Genomic DNA, 23,465 nt, shown 5'->3' on the forward strand with positions numbered 1-23,465 from the left:
TACTTTTTATTTATTACCCTAAACTTTTTAGTAATTTTCTTAATATAAATATTATAAACTAGCTAAAGCTTTTTAATTTTCTAATTTCTAATTATATAAATACTTAAAAATTATTTTATATCTTATATATTATAAAAATTATAAATTTTTTTAATTTAAATAATAATTAATTAAGTATATACTTTATTATTCTTATAATAAAATACTTAAAAGTTATTTATATAAAAAATAATAAAGACTTTATAATTTATATTTATATAAATATAAGACTTTTTATTAAATTTAAAAAGTTTAATTCTTTTAAAAATATTTATCTAATATTTATATTATAAAATAAGAAAGTTTTATAATTTATATAAAGCTTAATTTACTTTTATTATATAATCTAATATTTTAAAATTATCTAATAACTTATATATTATTATAAGTTTATTAGAATTTATTTTTATATTAATAAATATATTTATAATATTAAATTATTTTATTTTTAAATTAAAATAAACTATAATTATATTAGTTATTTAAAAAGACCTTACTATAAATATAATAATATATATAAATAAAAGTAATGCCTTTTTTTTAAAGTTTTTTACGAATTACTAGCCTTAAATAATATTAAGTAATATATTTATTAAAATCGATTTTATATATAAATACTTATATTAAAAAAATAAAAATATATTTATTTTATTACTAGAAATAATTCTTTAGTAATTTCGAGCTTTAAAATTATTAATCTCTAATTTAATATCTAATTTAAAATACTTTTTAACTAAATTCTTTTTTGGATTATTTTATATCTTTAAAACTTTTAAAAGTTTATTAATATAAAATTTTCTTATTATTATATTATTTAAAACTTTTTATTCTAAATATATTCTTAATTAAATTACTATTATAATTATAATATATATAGGTTTATAATTGAATTTCTTCTTATAATTCTATAGCTAATTAGGCTAAAAAATTCTTAAAAAAATTCTAAATAATTAATTTAATTTAATATATTTATTATAATAATTATATTATTATTTTAATTATTTCTTTTATATAAATATATTTGAATTAGTTTATTTCTAATTTTAATAATTAGCTTTTTTAATAATTTTCTTTTTAGATTTATTATTTAATACTTTTATTTCTATTATTTCTAAGCTCTAATATATTTTCTAGCTTTAAAGTATTTTATAAAGTTATAAGTTCTATTTTTATTAAAGCTATAAAGCTTTTATTCCCGAGTTATAATTTATTAATATATTTATAAACTCTTTTAATTATTAATTAATTCTCCATTTACTTTAATAAGCTATTATATTATAATTCCTTATTATTATAAATTAATTTAATATTTTAAATCTTATTTTCTAAAAGCAATTTATTATAATTTTTATAAATTTTATATTATAATCTTTAATTATCATAAGTATAAGATTTAGGGTCTAAAAGATATAGTTAGACTATTTCTATTCTAATAATTCAAAGCTAAAAAAAAGAAAAGAATCTCGAAAAAGTCTCGGATCTAAATAATTATAAGCTATATATAGGCTTATATATTAGCTAAGCAATATTATAATATATAATCTCGATTTATATTTCCCGATTTTAAATATCTAGCTAGTTCTAGTCTAATTCCTATTAGTAATATATATTATAATAACTATAATATTATTTTTCTTTTCTTAAAATAAGCTTATTTCTAAGTTTTAAAAGTTTCTATTAAATTTCTAAATTATAAGTTATATATTAAAGGCTAGAAGTCTTTTATATATAATTTAAAGAATTTCTATTTATATTATATAGTTCTAGTAATATATTATTCTTAGTATAATCTAATTAATAAAAAAGGTTTTGAGATAATTCTAGCTATTTAGGGTTTTTATTATAAAAGTCTTAAAAAACTAAAAGGCTATTATTTAATAAAAATACCAGATATTATTCTAGATCTGAATTCTATTCTTTTTACTAGATTTAGTATTTAAGCTTTCTATAAAATAGTTTTATTACTAGTATCTCTTAAATTTCGTATTTTATATCTTTATTTTATAATTCTAATAATAGAGGCTTTGGATTTATTTATCCGGAAAGAAAATTATCTAAATCTTTATATAGCTTCTTTATATAAAAAACTAAATATATTCTTATTAATTCCGAAAGCTTAAGCCTAAAGAAGTATCTGATTTATTTCAGGATCTTATATAATTCTTTTATTAAATAAACTAGTTTATAGCTCTAATAATTATTCTTCTAATACTTAATAGTAATTTATATCTTGTTTTTTATTTCAAAATCTATTAGTTAATAATATTTATTAGCTTAGGTAATATAATACTTTTATATTTATATTATATTCTTTTATATCTTTTATTATAATTTATAAAGCTATATTATTAGGGCTTTTACCTTTTATTTATTTAGCTTTTCTTTTAAGATATTTAATTATATTTAGGTTTCCTAATTAAATAATATTTATAGTTTATAGCCCTTTTCTATAAGAAACGAGAACTAGCTTATAATTTTATAAATTAGAACTATATATTAGTAATTAATTATTATTATCTAATTATTCTAATAATAATTTATATAAAAATATAGCTATTAGTTAAAATACTAGTTAATAATCTCTATTTAGCTATTAATTTAGAAATAATTAGTAATTAATAACTTAAGCTTTATACTAATATATTTATAAAACTTATTCTAGAAATCTAATATAAACTAGGGGCCTTAATTAAATATTATAGTTTCCGGAATATTAATCTAGTAAATTATATAAATAAGAAATAGAAATATTAATTCTTTAGTTATAATTATATCTTAAACAAGAATTATAATAAGGCGCTTACCTAGATAATTAATAAAAATTACTATTATATTATATTTATTTCTATTTTCTAAATATTTCTTAAAATTTATTAATATATATTATTAGAGGCAATTAGGAACTAGTAATAAATATAAGAAATTTGGCTTTTTTTAATTCTTTTAGAAATATAGAATTATTAGTAAATATAATAGTTATTTCTATACTAATTAATATTTATATTCTGGCCTAGCTAGTAATAGTAAGCCTAGAGAAGCTATTAAAGCTTGGCTTATTCTAGATATTTTATTAGAAACTATATATATATTTTCTAAATAAAAATAATATATAAAAATATTTCGGATATTATTATATTATTAAATATAAATAGTTTATTATATTATAAAAAAAGGCTATTTTATAATATTTAAATGCTTTTTTTTTAATTTAATTTTATTTTATAGCTTTTCTAATTCCGGTAACTCTCGGTTTTTACTTAATAGCTTATTTATAAGCTAAATATTATTATATTAGATTTCTTTTTAAGCCGGGCTTATTAAGGCCTTAATTAGGGCTAATTAGAAATCTCGTATAATATTATTATTAATCTTTTATTATAAAAAAAGAATTTGGGTTTAGTAGGCTACTATTACTTTATTCTAAATAATTATATTCTTGTATTTTCTATTTAGAGTATTTATTTATTTATTTAATTCACCTATTTAATATATAAGCTTAAAATAATAATAAAAAAATACTTTATTTAATAAACTTATTTTAATAAAAGTTTTTTTATAATTATAAAGTATTCGAGAACTTAGTAATTTAAATAAATTATAAAGAATATCTCTTATAAGCCTTTTAGCTTTATTTACTATTTAATTAAAAAGAAAATAATAATAAATATTTCTTTATTATAAATATTATAATTTAGTTTTATTAATTATATAGTTTTAGAAAAAAATACTATTAGATATTAGAATCTTATCTAGGAATTCTATTATAAGAAAATACCGGCTATAACTTTATTTAATATATCTGTTTTAATTATAATAAAAAGATTCGAATTATAATAATATAAAATTAGTATTAAGAATATAACTTATTTTAGCTTCTTAAAACCTTTTGAATATTAATTTATTTATTTATACGGGATTCTCTTATATATTAAAAGCTATTAGAGGCTTTATTATATAACTATATTTCGTAATAAAATACTAATAAAAATTATAAAAGCCTAAAAGCTTTATATTTCTTTAATTATTATTAATAATTACTAGTTTTTAATAATTACTATTTTATCTAGATCTTTTTTAATACTCTTAATAAAAATAATAAAGCCTAAATATTTTATATAAATAATCTTAAACTCTAATTTCTTAATATCTATTTAGAGGCTAATATTCTATAGCTATTAAAGGATCTTTTATATATAGTTTTTATATTTAAGGAAATTATTTAAATAAGCTATATAAAAAATATTAAAGTAATTAAAGAAAATATTATTTATATATTTCTAATATATAATAGAGCTATTAATTAGACTCTTCTAAAGAACTTTATATTTATAGGTTTTATATTTTATATAAAATATTATAAGTTCTTCTAATTCTGGATTTATTTAAATCTAATAAAATATTTACTAAATATTTAGTTTTATATAAACCTTAGCTTAAGCTAATTATATAAAAGTCTTATAAATAAATGAAAAAGAATAATAATCTTTTTATATTAAATTATTTAATTTATAATAATTAATATAGAATTATAAAACTTTATTAGCCCTTTTTATATAAAAAAAGGAATTAGAAATATAAAAAAGAACTAGCTTAGTTTAATAAAGCCCTATTAGAGATTCTTTTTAAGGAAATACTTAATTTCTTATAGCTTATAAATTAATTATTAATAAAGCGGGAAATATTTTAGGCTTTCTGAATTCTTGAAATTATTAATCTAAATCTTATAATTATAGAATTAATATAAAAATAAGATATTTAATATTTCTTTTAAGAAAATATTTATAAAATTCTTATTAGCTATTATAATTCTATTTCTTCTAGTTATTATTTATTTAAAATAAACTTATTCTTTTATTATAATTCTAGCTTTTTATTAATCTCGAAAAATAATATTATAAAAAAAAGGTTTTTCTTTTTCTATAAATTTATCTGAAAAATAGCTAGTAAAATACCTATAATATTAATTATAAGCCTTAAATAGCTCTTATAGCTTTTCTTTAAATAATATAGCTTTAATATTTCTATTTCTAGCTTAAAAAAAACCTTTATATTTCCTAAGGCTATTTATATTTCTTTATAAAATTAAGCTTAATTCTTTTATTATATATGGCTTTCTAAGCCGGGCTTATAAAAAGAATTAAAAAGTTTTCTTTTTATAATTTAAGATTTCCCGGATTTATTTATAATTATAATTTTATTTCTTTTATTTATATCTTTTTAATACTAGTTATTTTTCTTAGGTTTTAAGTTCTTATAAATAATAATTAAAACCTTATTCTAATTCTTATTTCTAGGCTAATTATTTAGCTAAATTAATCTTCTATTTTTATAATTAATTAAAATACTAGTATTTATAAACTATTATTATTCTAAAATTATATTATATTTATCTAGCCCTATAACTAATATAGATATTAGAACTTTTCATTTATTAATTAAAAATATAAGCTTAATATAATAAATAATAGATATGGCCTATTTATTATTAAACTTTTTTATATTATAGAATAATATTAATTAAATAAATTTAATATTTAGAAATTATTTAATTATTTTTATAAATTTAGAATTAATAAAAGTATATTTATTTATTCTAGTATTAATAAAAGAAAAAGTTTTAATATCTAATCTATTATTACTAACTATATAAGGAAATATAAATATAATATTTCTAAATAGCTAGCTTAAATTAACTTTTATTATATTAATATAATATAGTTTTAAAAAAGAAACTTTTTTTTAGGAATTATTATTTTTCTATTTTATACTTTTAAATAATTTACTTATAATAAGTACTATTAGCTTAATTATTAAGATTTGCTTTATATATTCTATTTTAGATTTTAGATAATTTCTAAATATATAACTAAGTCTATTATAATTATAATATTTGAGATTAGAAAATTCGGGTTTTAAAATAATAAATTTATTTATTATTAGAATCTTGGAAATAGGCTTTATATAAGGGGCATTTCCTGTATTTAGCTTATTTATATCTTTATTAGCTTTTTTAAATACCTAGTTTTTCTTTTTATAATAAGCTTAAATCTATTAGTTATTTATAATATAATATTATATAAACTTTATAATATAAATAATCAAATTATTATAATATATAGCTATAGCTTTTTAGAGCTTTTAGATAAGCTTATTATTTATATTATTCTTAAAATCCTATAAATTAATATTTCTATCTATTATATCTCTTAGAAATAGAATATAGAATTCCTAAAAAGTCTAGCCTTTTTTTATAAATAGTTCCTTAAATACTTATCGAGTATTATATTCTTTATTCGAGTTACTATATAGCTTTTTTAAATAAATATATAGTTTTCTAATAGTCTTATATATATATTAATTATTCTAGTTTAGGTAAAAAGAAATTAGTATAAGAATATAATTATTTATATAACCGGATATATAAATAATTTAAGATTCTTTATTTAATAAATATTAAAGTTATTATAGAGTTTATTTTTAATTTAAACTAACTAATTATTAAAAGTAATAATATTCTTAGTTATATTTTTAAAAATAAGAAAATTAGAGAATTTAATTAAATATCTATTTTCTAAAATAGAGAAGCTAATTATTTTAATAAATTATTTTAATAAATTATATAATAAGTTTCTTAATAATAGCTTTATTCTTTTATAAGGCTTATTTGATTTCTTTTAGCTAATTATAATAATTCTTATTATAAGTAAGAATATTATATATTTTTAGAATTAGCTTAATAATTTCTTTATATAAAGCTTTTGGGTTCTAAAGTAATTCTTAGAACTTTACTTTTAATAAGGCAAGTTCTTTTTTTTCTATTTTCTAAAAAAAAATTCTTTTATTATAAGTATTAATAAAATACTCGGATTTCTTAGAAGACTTAATAAAAGATTCTGGATTATCTTCTAGTAATATACTAGTAGTATCTTATACTATAGCTTCTTTTATTTTATTTAATTATTTCGGGATTTGCTTTTTTATATTTTCTTTTAATAATAAAATTATTAGTCTATTTACTTATCTAGCTAATTCAGGGCTTTTTTATCTAATTATTTTAAGGCTTTCTTTTATTCTTTTATTAGTTAATTAGTATAGAAATAGCTATAGTATATTATATTTATATTTATTAAAAACTAATTAGATAAATATTATTTAAATCTTTTATAAAATTAAGAAATAAATAAGCTTTAAATTATATTATAAGTATAAGATCTAGAACCTAAAAAATATAATTAGACTATTTTTATTCCGATAATTTAAAGCTAAAAAAGAAAAAAGGATCTCGAAAAAGCCTTGAATTTAAATAATTACAAGCTATATATAAGTTTATATATTAGCTAAATAAAATTATAATATATAACCTTAACTTATACTTCTCGATTTTAAATATCTAGCTAGTTTTAGTTTAATTTCTTTAGTAATATATACTATAATAACTATAATATTAATATATTTATAATTTCTTTTATAAAAAATATTTTTATTAAATATAATATTATATATAATAATTATTTAATTAAATATAATATATTTATATAATATAACTTTAAATACTTTTTTATTCTATTTTATTTTATAATTCTTAATTATTAAATATATTCTATTTTAATTAGACCTTAAATTAATTATTATTTATATTATAAGTTCTAAATTATATTAATAAAAATAATTGTAAAACTATAAATTAAATACTTTATTTAATATTCTTTAATTATATATATATATATATAAAAGGCTTTAATTATATAAGTAAATTATAGTTATAAAGCTTTTTAATTATAGCTTTTTAAATAAATAAATTATTAAATATATTATAATAGCCTTATTTATAATTTCTTGCTTTATATAACGGCTAGTATTATATGGGTACTACGGGTTAGTTTTAGCTAAGGTTCCAAGCTATAGTTCAAATCAAGCTCGCTTTAAACCAAGCTTGGCGTTTTAGTAGTCTTGGCCATACCTACTTATCTACTACCACACCTCACTTACTCCTTCTCTTCTTAGCTTTAGATTTTATAGGATACTGGAATTATAGATCTTTGAGTATTATTCCATTACTTTATTTCTGCTATTATACTTTATTTATTTAATATTATTATTTAATTTATATATATATAAAAGAAAAAACTTAATTTTAATACTTTATTTTTTTATTTAAATTTAATAAGCTAATATTTCTTAAATTAAAATAATTACTTTCTTTTAATTATATTTAATATAAATAATTAAAAGTTATATTATTTATATATTTATTATTTAAAATCTTTAATTATATTAAATATTAATATTTTTATTTATTTAATAAAAAGTATTTAAAAAGCTTTTTATTAAATTTATTCTTAATAATTAAAATTTAGCTCGAATTATTATAGCTATTTAAGTAATTAAATAAATTTTCTTTTAATTAATTTATATATAATTTTTATATTATATATATAATTAATAAGCTTTTATATATATATTAAATTATTTCTTATATTAAGCTTTAATTAAATATTCAAATATTAGAAATATAAATATATTACTAGTATTAATAAAAATCTCGAATAAAATATTAGAATAAATAAAAAGTAACTTATATTTATAATATTAAGCTTTTTTTATTAAATAAACTATAATAAATATATATAATAGTATATAATTAAGTACTAAATATTATAAATCTAGTTTCTTATTTTAAATAAAGCTTATATTAGAATTATATAAATTATATGAAATTATATTTCCTAATTAAATAAAGGGCTTTATATACTTGGTTAAATACTAGAAAATATATAAGGAGATATTTCTAGCTTTAGAAAGAAGTATTAATTAGTTTTTTATTAGAATTAATTCTTTAAAATTAATTATATTATAAATATTATTCTAAAACTTATTTATTTTAATTACTTATATATTATTTTACTATTATATATCTTATAATTTAGCTATTAAATTATTATAATAAAGCTTTATAATTTCTTAATATAAAGCAAAATTATTAAATATAATAATTCTTAAATAATATTTAAATAAGCCCGAATTATTTTTCCAGATTTCTTTTTTTTTTAATATTTTTCTTATTAAATCTTTATTTTAAAATATTTTAATATTAAAAATTATTTCTATAAATTACTTAAATAATATTTAGAAGAAGTTTAAATAAAAGAGTTAGTATTATAGCTTTTTTAATAGCTATATATATTTATATATAAGAAATTAAATATTTATAATTATCTAATTTAAAAACTCGAGAAATTAAAAAGTTTTTAGTTTTATTAAATAATATAATTATAAAACTTTTTATTACTTTAATTATAATAATAAACCCTTTAAAATATTTCTTTATATTTTCTTAATTAATTTTATAATTTATAAATTTATAAATTTATTTATTTATTTTTATTTATTATAAATATAATAAATATTAAATAATACTTATTTTAAGAGAAAAACCTTTTAAATATTTATAAATACCTTTAAATTATAGTTATAAAAGCTTTTTTTAATTTATTTTAAAAAATTAAAAGCTAAATTATATTAATAAAATCTTTTTTCTAATTAAATCTTTTATTAAAATCATTTACTAGATTTAAGATATTTCTATAATAAATAATACTAAAATTATATATTATAAAATATATTATTTAATATATTTAATAGCTTTCTAAATATTTTATTTTTATAAAATATTAGAGATTATTATAATTTTAAATCTTTTAAAATAATAATACTAATATTTAAAGGCTTTAATAATTATAAATAGCTTTATATTATAAATATTATAATTATATTTGGCTTTAAAAGGTTTTCGAGACTAAAATATTATTAAATATTAGTATTTCTTTAAATTAATACTAGAATTAATTTATTATAAAATAATATTAATAATTGCGAATTTTAATATATTAGTTTTAATATAAATCTTTTTAAAAAGATTAAAATAAACCAGAATAAGTATTATAATAAAAGCTTTCTTTTAAGTTTTAAAACTTTTAATTACTTTATTTATTTATATAAAAGAACGGGATTTTCGGTTCTTTTTTATTTTTTTTTAAAAGATTTATTAAGCTTATAATTATTTGAAAATAATAATAAATAAACTTATAATAGAAATTAGTAAATCTAAGAAATATTTATATATTATAAAACGATTTTAGTTCTGGCTATTTAATAATATTATAGATTTATTTAGAATTTATTTAAATACTTTTTATTTTAATAAAAAAGCTATTACGTGGCACTAGTCACGTGGTGCCACTATATGTGACTTAGCGTGTAGCCAGTGCTTTTAGCCCGGCAGACAGCCTTTAGCTCAATTCAAGCTCTTTACTACCACTGCAATATTACCTTATCGTAATATATAGTAGCAATACAATAATTACGATCGAGATCGACCTCGCGATACGGATTACTACAGTAACAAAGCAATGTTCCTGTGAGGTGTTTATTGGTAGGCAATAAGACAATAGAATAAATCAGTGTATTATGAAACTACAGTATTAAATTCAGTACAGAACTAATCTCTGTCCCTCCTGTAAGGTCCAGGGAAGCCCCCTCTAAATAGGAGGCCCTAATGGTATATATATAATTAGTGATTTATAAGCCTAATATATATGATATAAACAGTGGTTAGTTAGGATATCAAAGGGCTACCGAACTCCCTGATTAATACCTGCGATATCCGAGGTTCGTTACATGCCCTTAAGTTACGTACGATCCTGTATATATTATAACTATGCCTCCCTCCTAGGATCTTGTCCCCAAGATCTATTAATCTATCCTAGTAAATATTTAATTAATTATTTATTTAATTAATATAAACTTCCAGTATCTTGGGAGGTGATTTTGCTAATATGATCTGGATAATAGACATAAAAATCGTCTAATTAGATCGGGGCTAAGTAAGCGAGAAGAAAGGGTAATTATACTCCAGGTATAGGGGCTAGCCGGTAATTGCGATTTCGTTTAGGATCTGAGTATTCTAATTAGCTTAATCCAAAGTACCAAGGTACTATCTTACAAAACCAATACTACCTATTAGATCTCGTATTAGAATAATCTAAATAGCTATATGGAAAGTATTTAATAAATATTCGTATAAGAAACCCATACGAATATTTCTGAGGTCCTAGAGATTATTTACGGGCTTCTGGAAGCATATATTAATCGGTTATACTGGTTTCCGATTAGGACTAGTACAAAAACTAGTAGTTAATCCAGGTAGTTCTCTACCTTTATAAAAGGACCTCTTTATATTACTATATACTTTCTTCTTTTCTAATAACTATATATATAACTTTTTCTATTATTGCCTTCTAGTCTCTTCTTCTGCCCTTTTCTAAATCTTCTTTAATTATTTTTAATTAATTCCATAATATCTTCTTTTGGCTTTATTATCTATTCCTATAATAATAAGTATAAAGGTAATCTTATAGCCTCCTTTTCTATTACTAGTAAATACTTAAAATATTTTAAATATTTGCTTATTAATTCTTTTACCTTATATACTATAGTATCTGGCAAGAAGAATTACGACTATTATAATAAGGGTTCTAAGTCTTATATATTAGTAAGTTCTTTAGCTTTAATATTTATTAAAGCTAATATAATTTCAGATTTCTTATTACTTATTAGAGGCTTACTAGTTCTAGAAAGATATTATTATAATCTTTAAGAAATTTCTTAAAATATATCCTAAATAGTATTATATTAATAAGAATAATACTATTAATTAGGTTTTCGAAGACTAGAAAGATACTAATAAGCTTTAGAATTCTTCTTCCTATCTTAATAAGGCAAATAATAATACTATTTAGGTTAGTATCCTAAAGATAAGTTTTTTCTAATATATTTAGGTATTTACTAATTCCTTAAAGAAATACTATAATATCTATTTTTAAGATATTAATCTTATTACCGAGCTTATTACCGAGATTACTAAGTAATCTATTACTAGTACTTTAAGTATTAATAATATAATACTTATAGCTATTTAGGACCTGACTTTAGAAATTCGGGCCTTTTATAAGATATATATAGCTATTATAAGTTCCTTATTTACTTCTCTTAATATTCTTAATACTAATATTATTATAGTATAATTATATTTTATTAAGAGATAAGCGGATTCCGGAGAATATTAGCTAATTCTTTACTAAATCCTAAATAGGGCTAGTATTTAATATTCTTGCTTTAGGAATTAGAAATTTATAGAAATTAGAGTTTATTTATTTAAGATACCTATAGCTAGTTTACCTATAATAAATCTTTCTTAATTCTAAATCTTTTTCTAATAATTTAAATATAATTCTTATAAGCCTTAATAAAATCCTAGAAAACCTTTATAAGTAAAAAATCCAGGAAAAGAATATCTTTATTATTATTCCGGGCTTTTTTTTAGCTATCTAGGTCCTCTCTTTTTTTTAAATAGCCTTTTTCTTAGTAATCTAGAATTTTTTTTAATCTTAAGAAATTATTAAAAGGTAATTTTGGATTCCAAACTATAATTTTAGTTATATAATTTTAGAAGTTTCTTAGAATTTTTAAGATTAGGAAAAGCAAGTAACTAGGTATTATAATCTTTAGGCCAGGCTTTTTATTTAATTAAATATTATTACTTCTTGCTTTTACTATTTTATTAGTAATTAATAATAGCTTTTATTTCCTATTTTTATTTTTTATTATTATTTACTAATTCCGGAAGTTCTTTAGAGAAATATAGGTATAGTTCCTAATTCTTTTTTACTATATATTTTTTAAAAAGAGAAATATAGAAAGTTAGATATAAATAATTATATATACTTAGTAGTTCTAACTTATATACCGAATTACTAATATATTTAAGAATCCTAAATAGACTTATAAATTTTGGCTTAAGCTTTCTTACCTTAAGTTTAATATTTCTTATTAATAGTATTATTTAGGCTTTTTTAGAATAGTATTTAGCTAACTAGTACCTATTATAGTAGGTTTCCCGGTTATTTTATATATAATACTATAAATTCTTAAGCTTTCTCTATTTTATTTTAAGGATTTCTAGCTTTCTATATATAGCTAGTACTTTTTCTATAATCCTATTCTTAGGATTTTATAGAAGTTAAGAATAATATCTATAATATATATAAAAAGATATATTCTATAAAACCTAATATTTTGAGTTATTATATATAAATTCTATAAAAGATAACTTTTTAAACTAGTTATTTTTTTAGGTATTATAATAATATCTTAGGTAGTATTTTAGGGTCTAGTTCTGCCTTTTTATCTAATTATTTATCTGAGGATAATAAGCTATACTTAAATACTATTTATATATTAAGTAAAAGTAGAAAGTAGACTAGAACTAGCTAGTAAATACTATTTCTTAATTAGAAATAATTCTATTAGAGAAGCTAAAAATCGAGAAAATATATTCCTATATAATCTTAGTAAGCTCTAGAGAATTAATAGTTTTATAATATATAATATATCTTACTATTTTAAAGTACTAGTTAATAACTATAAGAATTATATTAAAATTAGAACTTCCTGCCAGGTTTTTATATAGTAATAGACCTATAATAAAATCTATAGAGATCTTATTCTAGGGTCTCTTAGGCTATAATAAACTACTAAATAAACTATATAGTAAATACCTCTTTACCTTAACTCTTTAGTAAATATTATATTCTTAATAATAATTATAAATATTTCTTTTTATATTCTCCTAATACCAGGATTTTCTAAGGAGCTCGAGAGTTTTCTTTATTTTATAGTATCTAGCTATTAGGTTATTATAATAAAGCTTTATAACTTCTTAATATAAAGCGGGATTATTAGGTATAATAATTCTTAAATAGTACCTAAATAGGCCCGAATTATTTTTCTAGATTTCTTTTCTCTTAGTATCTTTTTTACTAAGTCTCTATTTTATAATATTCTAATATTAAGAATTATTTCTCTGAGCTACCTGGATAATATTTAGAAGGAATTTAGATATAGAAGCTAGTACTATAGCTCTTTTAGTAGCTATATATATCTATATACGGGAAATTAGGTATTTATAACTATCTAATTCAAAAACTCGGGAAACTAAGAAGTCTTTAGTTCCATTAAGTAATATAGTTATAAATACCCTTATTACCTTAGCTATAGTAGTAAAGCCTTTAAGGTATCTTTCTATATCTTGCTTCTTAACTAATTTTATAGTTAAGAGATCTATAAGATAATTTATTTATTTGTTTTATAATAAATATTTCTTTTTAGCTATTATAAATATAATAAGTATTAAATAATGCCTATTTCAAAGAAAGAACTCTTTAGATATTTATAAGAACCTCTAAATTATAATTATAAAAGCTTTTTTTAATTTATTCTAAAAGGTTAGAAGCCAAGTTATATTAATAGGACCTTTTTTATAATTAGGTCTTTTACTAGGTTTATTTACTAGATTTGAGGCGCCTCTATAGTAAATAATATTAAAATTATATATTATAAGATATATTACCTAATATACTTAATAGCTCTCTAGATACTTTATTTCTATAAAGTATTAGAGGTTATTATAGTCTATAATAATCTTAATTATAAACCTAAACTCTTTAAGATAATAGTACTAATACTTAAAAGCTTTAATAATTATAAGTAGCTTTCTATTATAGGTATTATAGTTATATTTAGCTCCAGAGAGTTTCCGGAACTAGAATACTACTAGATACTAGTATTTTTTTAGGCTATTACTAGGATTAACTTATTATAAAATAGTATTAGTAATTATGAATTTTAATATATTAGTTTTAATATAAATCTTTTTAGAAAAGTCAAAATAGACTAAAACAGGTATTATAGTAAAAGCTTTTTTTAAAGTCTTAAAGCTTTTAGCCGCTTTATCTATTTATATAAAGAAACCGGATTTCTGGCTCTTTTCTATTTCTTTTAAGAGATCTATTAAGCCTATAATTACCTGAGAGTAATAGTAAATAAATCTATAATAGAAATTAGTAAATCTAAGAAATATTTGAATATTATGAAATAATTCTGGTTCTGGCTATTTAATAATACTATAGACCTATTTAGAATCCGTATAAATATCTTTTATTCTAATAAGAAAGCCTAAAAATTCGATTTCCTTAATATTAAACTTATATTTACTAAGTTTATAAAATAGATTATTTTTATATAGCCTAATAAGTATCTAGTAAATATAATTATAATATTTATTCTTATTTCGGGAATAAATAAGAATATTATTTAAATAAATAATTATAAAATAATCTAGGAGTTCTATAAATATAGTATTAATATATACTTGAAATATGGCTAGTATATTAGCTAGCCTAAAAAGTATTATAAGATATTTAAAATAGCTATAGCAGGTCCTAAAAGCTATTTTTATTTATATTTTTTATAAATTCTTATTTAATAATATATATTCTTAAGATCTAGCTTTATAAAGATCTTGGCTTTTCGGAGCTAGTTAAGGGTTTTATTAATAAGAGAAAGCAGATACTAATTCTTGATTATAACTTAGTTAAGTTTATAATAATTAATATAAAGGTATAATTCTTTATTTTTCTTGGGAATAAAAAGAATAGGTATTCTTACTAGGCTTTTATTAGGCCTTATCTAATATTTATAAAGTATATCCTATAAATATAGATATAATACTTCTAGTTAGGTTTCTAATAGATTATATAAAGGCCTATACGGGACTATACTATTTATATTAATAAAGTATTTAATACTATTAAGATTAGGAAGTTCTGAAACTTTATTAGGGTTAAAAACTTCTAAGAAGTCTTTATATTTATTATTCCGGAAATAAATAAGTATTTCTAAGGCCCCTTTCCGAAAGATATTAATTTATTATATTAAAAACTTCTATTTAGTATTACTAGAACTATATAATAAAGCAGAGACCTAGTAATTATTATAAATATATAAAGCCTACTATCTAGGATAGTTATATTTGCCTTTAGTCAAAAATAAAACTTGAAATACTAGCTTAGGGTACTAGTTAAGCTTCTTACTAAATTCTTTTAGTATTAGGATCTTAATATTATTAGGCTATATAGGTATATATATTTATTATTTCTTAATATAGTTTATATATTATATAAGAATTACTTTATAAAATTCCATACTAAAAATGAGGCTATAAGAGCCAATATTCTTATACCTATAGAACCGGAGCTTAAAAAGATATATCTTGTTATAATTATTTATAATAAATATTTTAAGATTATAGGCTTAATAGACCTTAAATCTATTTTTATAAAAGATTATAAACTTTTAGTTATACTTAGCTAAGGTAGTAAAGCCCTAGCTTTAAGCCTAATTATTATTAAGGAAGTTATAGTCTAATCCGGTATTACTAAGTCTATTATATATCTCTAAGATATTTATTTCTGGCTATATTAATCTTATTTAAATAATTATATAAAATAATATATCTTTTTTATTATAGCTAAAATTATTAATATTTAAGATTTAGTCTTTTCTTTTCCCTATTTCTTAGGAAAGTCTCTTCTAAAGTACTTTTTTATAGTAATAGTATTAATTTACTTCTATAAATGCCTTGACTTTTTTATAGTTTTGGCCTTATTAGGGTTTTACTAAGCCTATTTAATATATTTGAAATATTTTATATTTCCTAAGAAATATTTTTTCTATTTATAAGTCTAATAAATTATACCTAAAATAGAACTAGTATTTTATTAAGGCCTTAAAGGGGCCAAAGTATTACCTAAGAATTTCTTATATAATTTTCGGAACTTATTCTTCCTTTTTTAATAGCCTTATAAATTAGAATTTACTAAGTTAGAGTTCTTAGGGGCAGAATTACTTTTATTAGACTCTCTTATCTTTGCTTTCCTTAATTTGGGATAAATAGTATATTCTACTTTCTAAGCTTTCTTAAGCTATTTGGAAATAAATATTATCTTATTTTCTAAGAAAATAGATATAAGTATCTAATAAGTCTTATAGTTAGATAAAGTAGTATTAAGAGTCCGGACCTGGTCTCTTTTAGGATATAGGTTCTAGTTAATTTTAAGACTAATTATTCAAGTATATAACTCGGTAACTATCTTACTATTCTTTTAATAAAGATCTCGGAATTCCTTAAAGATGTTTTATTAATAGGTTTAAAGTACTTAGAGTATATTAGCTAAATAGGCCTTGAATTACTTCTAATAGACCTTATATAATAATAGGCTTTGCTTTATTATAGCCTTCCAAATATTATAAGGTTTGTCCCTAAGAGTACTTATAATAGAGTTAATTCTAGAAGAGTATCTATTATAAGTTTAAGGCTAGATCCTAAAGACTGCCTTCTAGGAAAATACAAATATCCTCTATTTCTTAAGGAACTTTCTATAATATAAGTTAGGTATTCGGACCTTAAGAAGCTTCTCTTGGTCCAAATATATCTTTAGAATATTATATAGTGGCTCCTGATAAATAGTATTGAGATTACTCTTAAAGCTTATTATATTAGGAAAGAAAGTGAGTTCTAACTCTATTTCAGGAAGTTCCCTAGTAGGAATTACTAAGGAAGAGAAAGTAGACTTATAAATAGAGTTTCTATAAGATATAGTAAACTATAAGATATTCCTGAGGGTACTCTTATATTACTCTAACTATAGGATATACTAGTTAATTATATCTATTAATTCTTGCTTTTATTAGAGCACTTCGACTTTAGTATATAAGCCCTATTCCGTAGCTTGGGTGGTAGTAACTCGGGTATTAATCTCGGTATCTTGATTATTACCGGAATTATTTCCGTTATTATTACTAGCTCTTGGAGGCTCCTGAAAGGCCCTATTAAAAGTATTAGACGAGCCTTTGCTATTACCTATATCGGGATTAATCTGGTCGACTTCCTCTATAGGAATAGCTTTAGCAAGGGGTTATATATTTCACAGATTTCGAAATATAATTACTTATCAAACTACCTTCTTTAAAGGTAGAGAGATTAGCTTATAAGATATTTATTAGTAAGTAATAAGATAATAGAATGAATTAGTATATTATAAAACCATAGTATTAAATTCAGTATAGAACTAATCTCTGTCCCTCCTATAAGGTCCAGGGAAGCCCCCTCTAAATAGGAGGCCCCGATAGCATATATATAATTAGTGATTTATAAGCCTAATACATATGATATAAACAGTGGTTAGTTGGGATATCGAAGGGCTGCCGAACTCCCTGATTGACACCCGCGATATCCGAGGTTCGTCACATGCCCTTAAGTCACGTGCGACCCTGCACACATCACAGTTCCCCTCGCCCCTGCAGAAAGAGCTTCCTGCTATATATACCCTCACCGGCAGAGTTACCTCCTATCCTCACCTTCCCTCGAGCTAGTGTCTCTCTATACTAGAGTACAAGGTGTATGTGGTGGTCGTAATCTGGAAGGTTATTAAGTGGGATACGGTGCGAAACAGAAGTGTGGTGGAGAGGGAGGCAATATACAAGTAGGGGGCATATTTTGGGATATATGTTACCATGGCCTGCTTGCAGGGCCCCTGGGAGTGAGATGTAAGCTCCTGGGGGAGAAGGATACTCCATACTAGTGGACTTCTTATTTGGGTAGCCTAGAATGGCTGTATTGCGACGAGGACGTCGTCTTTTGAAATCTGAAGGGGGGGACTTGTTACGTGGCACCAGTCACGTGGTGCCACTATACGTGACTTAGCGTGTAGCCAGTGCTTTTAGCCCGGCAGACAGCCTTCAGCTCAATTCAAGCTCTTTACCACTACTGCAATATTACCTTATTATAACAAAAGCCCAAGAATTTAATTTCTTTAATATTAAATATATATTTATTAAATTTATAAAATAGTTTATTTTTATATAATCTAATAAGAATTTAATAAATATAATTATAGTATTTATTTTAATTTTAAAAATAAATAATTATAAAATAATTTAGAAGTTTTATAAATATAATATTAATATATATTTAAAATATACCTGGTATATTAATTAGTTTAAAAGATATTATAAGATATTTAAAATAGTTATAATAGATTTTAAAAGCTGTTTTTTATTTATATTTTTTACGAATTCTTATTTAATATTATATATTTTTAAGATTTAGTTTTATAAAGATTTTTATTTTTTAAAGCTAATTAAAAGTTTTATTAATAAGAAAAAGCAAATATTAATTCTTAATTATAACTTAATTAAGTTTATAATAATTAATATAAAGATATAGCCTTTTATTTTTCTTAAAAATAAAAAGAATAAATATTTTTATAAGATTTTATTAAATCTTATTTAATATTTATAAAATATAATACTTTTAATTAAATTTTTATTAAATTATATATAAATTTATATAGGATTATATTATTTATATTAATAAAGTATTTATATTAATAAAGTATTTATATTAATAAAGTATTTATATTAATAAAGTATTTATATTAATAAAGTATTTATATTAATAAAGTATTTAATATTAATAAAGTATTTATATTAATAAAGTATTTAATATTAATAAAGTATTTATATTAATAAAGTATTTATATTAATAAAGTATTTATATTAATAAAGTATTTATATTAATAAAGTATTTAATATTACTAAAATTAGAAAATTTGGAAACTTTATTATTTTAAAAATATATAAATATTTCTAAGACTTTTTTTTCGAGAATATTAATTTATTATATTAAAAACTCTTATTTAATATTACTAGAATTATATAATAAAATAGAGATCTAAGAAGTTTATTATCTAAAATAATTATATTTGCTTTTAATTAAAAATAAAACTTGAAATACTAGTTTAGAATATAAGTTAAGCCTTTTTATTAAACTTTTTTCGTATTAGAATCTTAATATTATTAGGCTATATAAATATATATATCTATTATTTCTTAATATAATTTATATATTATATAAGTATTATTTTATAAAATTTTATATTAAAAATAAAGCTATAAAAGCTAATATTTTTATATTTATAAAACCGGAATTTAAAAGAATATATCTTATTATAATTATTTATAATAAATATCTTAAGATTACAAGTTTAATAAATCTTAAATTAGTTCTTATAAAAGATTATAAATTCTTAATTATATTTAGCTAAAGTAATAAAGCTTTAGCTTTAAACCTAATTATTATTAAAAAAGTTATAATTTAATTTAATATTATTAAATTTATTATATATCTCTAAAATATTTATTTTTAATTATATTTATTTTATTTAAATAGTTATATAAAATAATATATCTTTTTTATTATAATTAAAATTATTAATATTTAAGATTTAGCCTTTTCTTTTTCTTATTTCTTAAAAAGATCTTTTTTAAAATACTTTTTTATAATAATAGTATAAATTTGCTTTTATAAATACCTTAATTCTTTTATAATTTTGGTTTTATTAGGGTTTTATTAAGCTTATTTATTATATTTAAAGTATTTTTTTAATTATAAATTTAATAAACTATATTTAAAATAAAACTAGTATTATAATAAGGCCTAAAAGAGGCTAAAGTATTATTTAAGGAATTCTTATATAATTTTCGAAACTTTTTTTTTAATAGCTTTATGAATTAGAATTTATTAAGTTAAAATCTTTAAAAATAAAGTTATTCTTATTAAATTTCTTTATTTTTACTTTTCTTAATTTAGAATAAATAATATACTTTGCTTTTTAAGCTTTTTTAAGCTATTTAAAAATAAATATAAATTATTATAAGATCAGGTTTCTAGGCTTAGAAAACAAGATAAAATAGTTTAATTCCGAGAATTCTAAACTAAAAAAAGAAGCTCTTTAGTATAAGAGCTTTAGTATTCTAAATACTATAGCTATATATATTATTGCATAGTCACGTGACGCTAAATTTACTAGTAAAGTAATAGAATATAATATAAGTATTTAATAAGTTTTATAATTAAATAAAATAATATCGAGAGTTTAAATCTAATTCTTTTTAAAATATAAATTCTAATTAATTTTAAAACTAATTATTCGAATATATAATTTAAATTTTATTTTTATTTTTTAATAAAAATCTCGAAGTTCTTTAAAAGTATTTTATTAATAGATTTAAAATACTTGAAATATATTAGTTAAATAAGCCTTAAATTACTTTTAATAAATCTTATATACTAGTAGGCTTTATTTTATTATAGTTTTTTAAGTATTATAAAATTTGTTTTTAAAAGAACTTATAATAGATTTAATTTTTAGAAAAATACAAATATTTTTATTTTTTAAAGAACTTTTTATAATATAAGTCAAGTATTTGAATTTTAAGAAATTTCTTTTAATTTAAATATATTTTTAAAATATTATATAATAATACCTAATAAATAATATTGAAATTACTTTTAAAGCTTATTATATTAGGAAAGAAAATAGGTTTTAATCTTATTTTAAAGAATTCTTTAATAAGAATTTTTAAAAAAAAAACTTATAAATAAAGTTTTTATAAAATATAATAAATTATAAAAGATTTTAAAAAAATATTCTTGTATTATTTTAATTATAAAATATATTAATTAATTATATTTACTAATTATTACTTTTATTAAAATATTTCGACTTTAGTATATAAGCCTTATTTTATAGCTTAAATAATAATTTAGATATTAATTATAATATTTTAATTATTATTAGAATTATTTTTATTTTTATTACTAGTTCTTAAAGGCTTTTAAGGAACTCTATTAAAAGTATTTAAATAAGCCTTTATTATTATTTATATTAGAATTAATTTAATTAATTTTTTTTATAAAAATAACTTTAATAAAAAATTATATATTTTATAAATTTCGAGATATAATTACTTATTAAATTATCTTCTTTAAAAGTAAAGAAATTAGCTTATAAAATATTTATTAGTAAATAATAAAATAATAAAATAAATTAGTAAATTATAAAACTAATCTTTATTTCTCTTATAAGATTTAGAAAAGCTATTATAAGGCCTAAGCTCCGGGCTTAAAAAATAAATTAAAATAGCTTTATTCTAATAATACTAAACTAAGAAACAGGAGGGCGAAGACTCAATACCTGTACGCGGTGTCCTCTACGAACCTCCAGCTCTCGATTGAGAGTCTGCAGAGCCAAGATTGAGTCATATGACGACGACGAATATCCTCCTCCTCGCCGCCACTCCGCCCGCGGTACGACATATACGACTTCTAGTGGCCACTACGACGATAGGTTAACTAATACCTCACTGATAGAGCCTTAGTTCTGTCGCGTTCTGTTTGTATGGGCGAATCCGCCACCGAAATCAGAGTTTTTACCCTACTTTGGTTAATACGATAATACCAGAATACGAATATATTAGGAAGGGTTTTGGATTTAGTTGGAACGAAACGCATCGATAGTTACAGAGGACCTGGTTAGATTTAATATCTACTGTCTATTATAAGCGCCTCGAGCTTATAACTTCTCGCAAAGTACGAAGCCCCTTCCATCGCCACTCCTTTGGACCTCAATTTCGGTTACGTCGTCCTATTCTTCTTTTCGTACCCTTTTCTAGCCAGGAGAGCCTTTCTTGCAATGAGTAGACGTTTCCCACGCCTCTATGGACCTGGAATGGTGGCTAGCGGATTCACGACGCCAAGTTTACTCTCTATAACTACGAATATTGTGGTATTATATCGGGTCTCGAACTGAGGTTTGGGAGGGGGTATAAGGAGGATATTCGGGAAAGAGAGAGGTCGGAGACATAGCCTGGATACCTGCCCCTGTTACTGAATAGTATTAGGCTATATAATAGTCCGTTATCTCGTACCGTTGACTCTTGGATTTAAGATCTAGGACCGGCGAACGGGTTACGTTGTACTAGCTGGTTTTCATGGTTTTTCCTGGCAGGGCAGTAGACGCAAATGACTAGAGTTTGTCTAGTTGTATGGGTAAGAACGTATAGGGATAGTCTTCCTTAACTAATGTGCCGAATGGATATCTAGGGGGCTCTGTATTATTAAAGGAATTTGGATTAGTAATAGAGAAGAACATACTAACTGAGGTCAGGTATTCTGGCTCATAGGCAGAGAGGACCTATAGTACTATATAGTTGTAAACTAATAAAGCACGTTAAATGGAAAAAAAAAAATGGAAAAAAAAAGAAAAAAAAAAACTAAGAAACAAAATATATAAATATATAAATACTAGGCAAATATATAAACAAGTTTAGCCTAATATAGCCTAGTATATTACGAATAGGAAATATATAATAGCTATAAAATATACGAGATCAGGGCCGCTTTACTAAAATTAAAACCTGGCGGCCCTATATAAGCTCCGGGGCCAGTTTTAATTTTGCCCTAATCTCGATTCGAGATTAATTAGATAAAGCTCTCTCTCTATTTTTATAAATTACTATACTCTTTAATTATATTTATAAAGCTCTCTCTCCCCTTTTATAGGCTATTTTAAGCCTTACCTTTACTTATTAAGCTTTTTCTTATTTAATTTCCTCTCTTTCTTTTC

General features: G+C 19.9%; 1 protein-coding gene across 1 annotated transcript; it reads right to left on the reverse strand.

Annotated features, from left to right (window-relative positions):
* Nucleotides 1–18,354: 18,354 nt before the first annotated feature.
* Nucleotides 18,355–18,588, reverse strand: K444DRAFT_605971 (uncharacterized protein). The gene has a single exon (XM_024878905.1). It carries the CDS (start codon nucleotides 18,571–18,573, stop codon nucleotides 18,382–18,384), a length of 192 nt encoding a protein of 63 aa, XP_024743912.1. The 5' UTR covers nucleotides 18,574–18,588; the 3' UTR covers nucleotides 18,355–18,381.
* Nucleotides 18,589–23,465: the final 4,877 nt, after the last annotated feature.

The sequence above is a fragment of the Hyaloscypha bicolor genome, assembly GCF_002865645.1.
Source record: "Hyaloscypha bicolor E unplaced genomic scaffold K444scaffold_10, whole genome shotgun sequence".
NCBI classification, from domain to species: domain Eukaryota; kingdom Fungi; phylum Ascomycota; class Leotiomycetes; order Helotiales; family Hyaloscyphaceae; genus Hyaloscypha; species Hyaloscypha bicolor.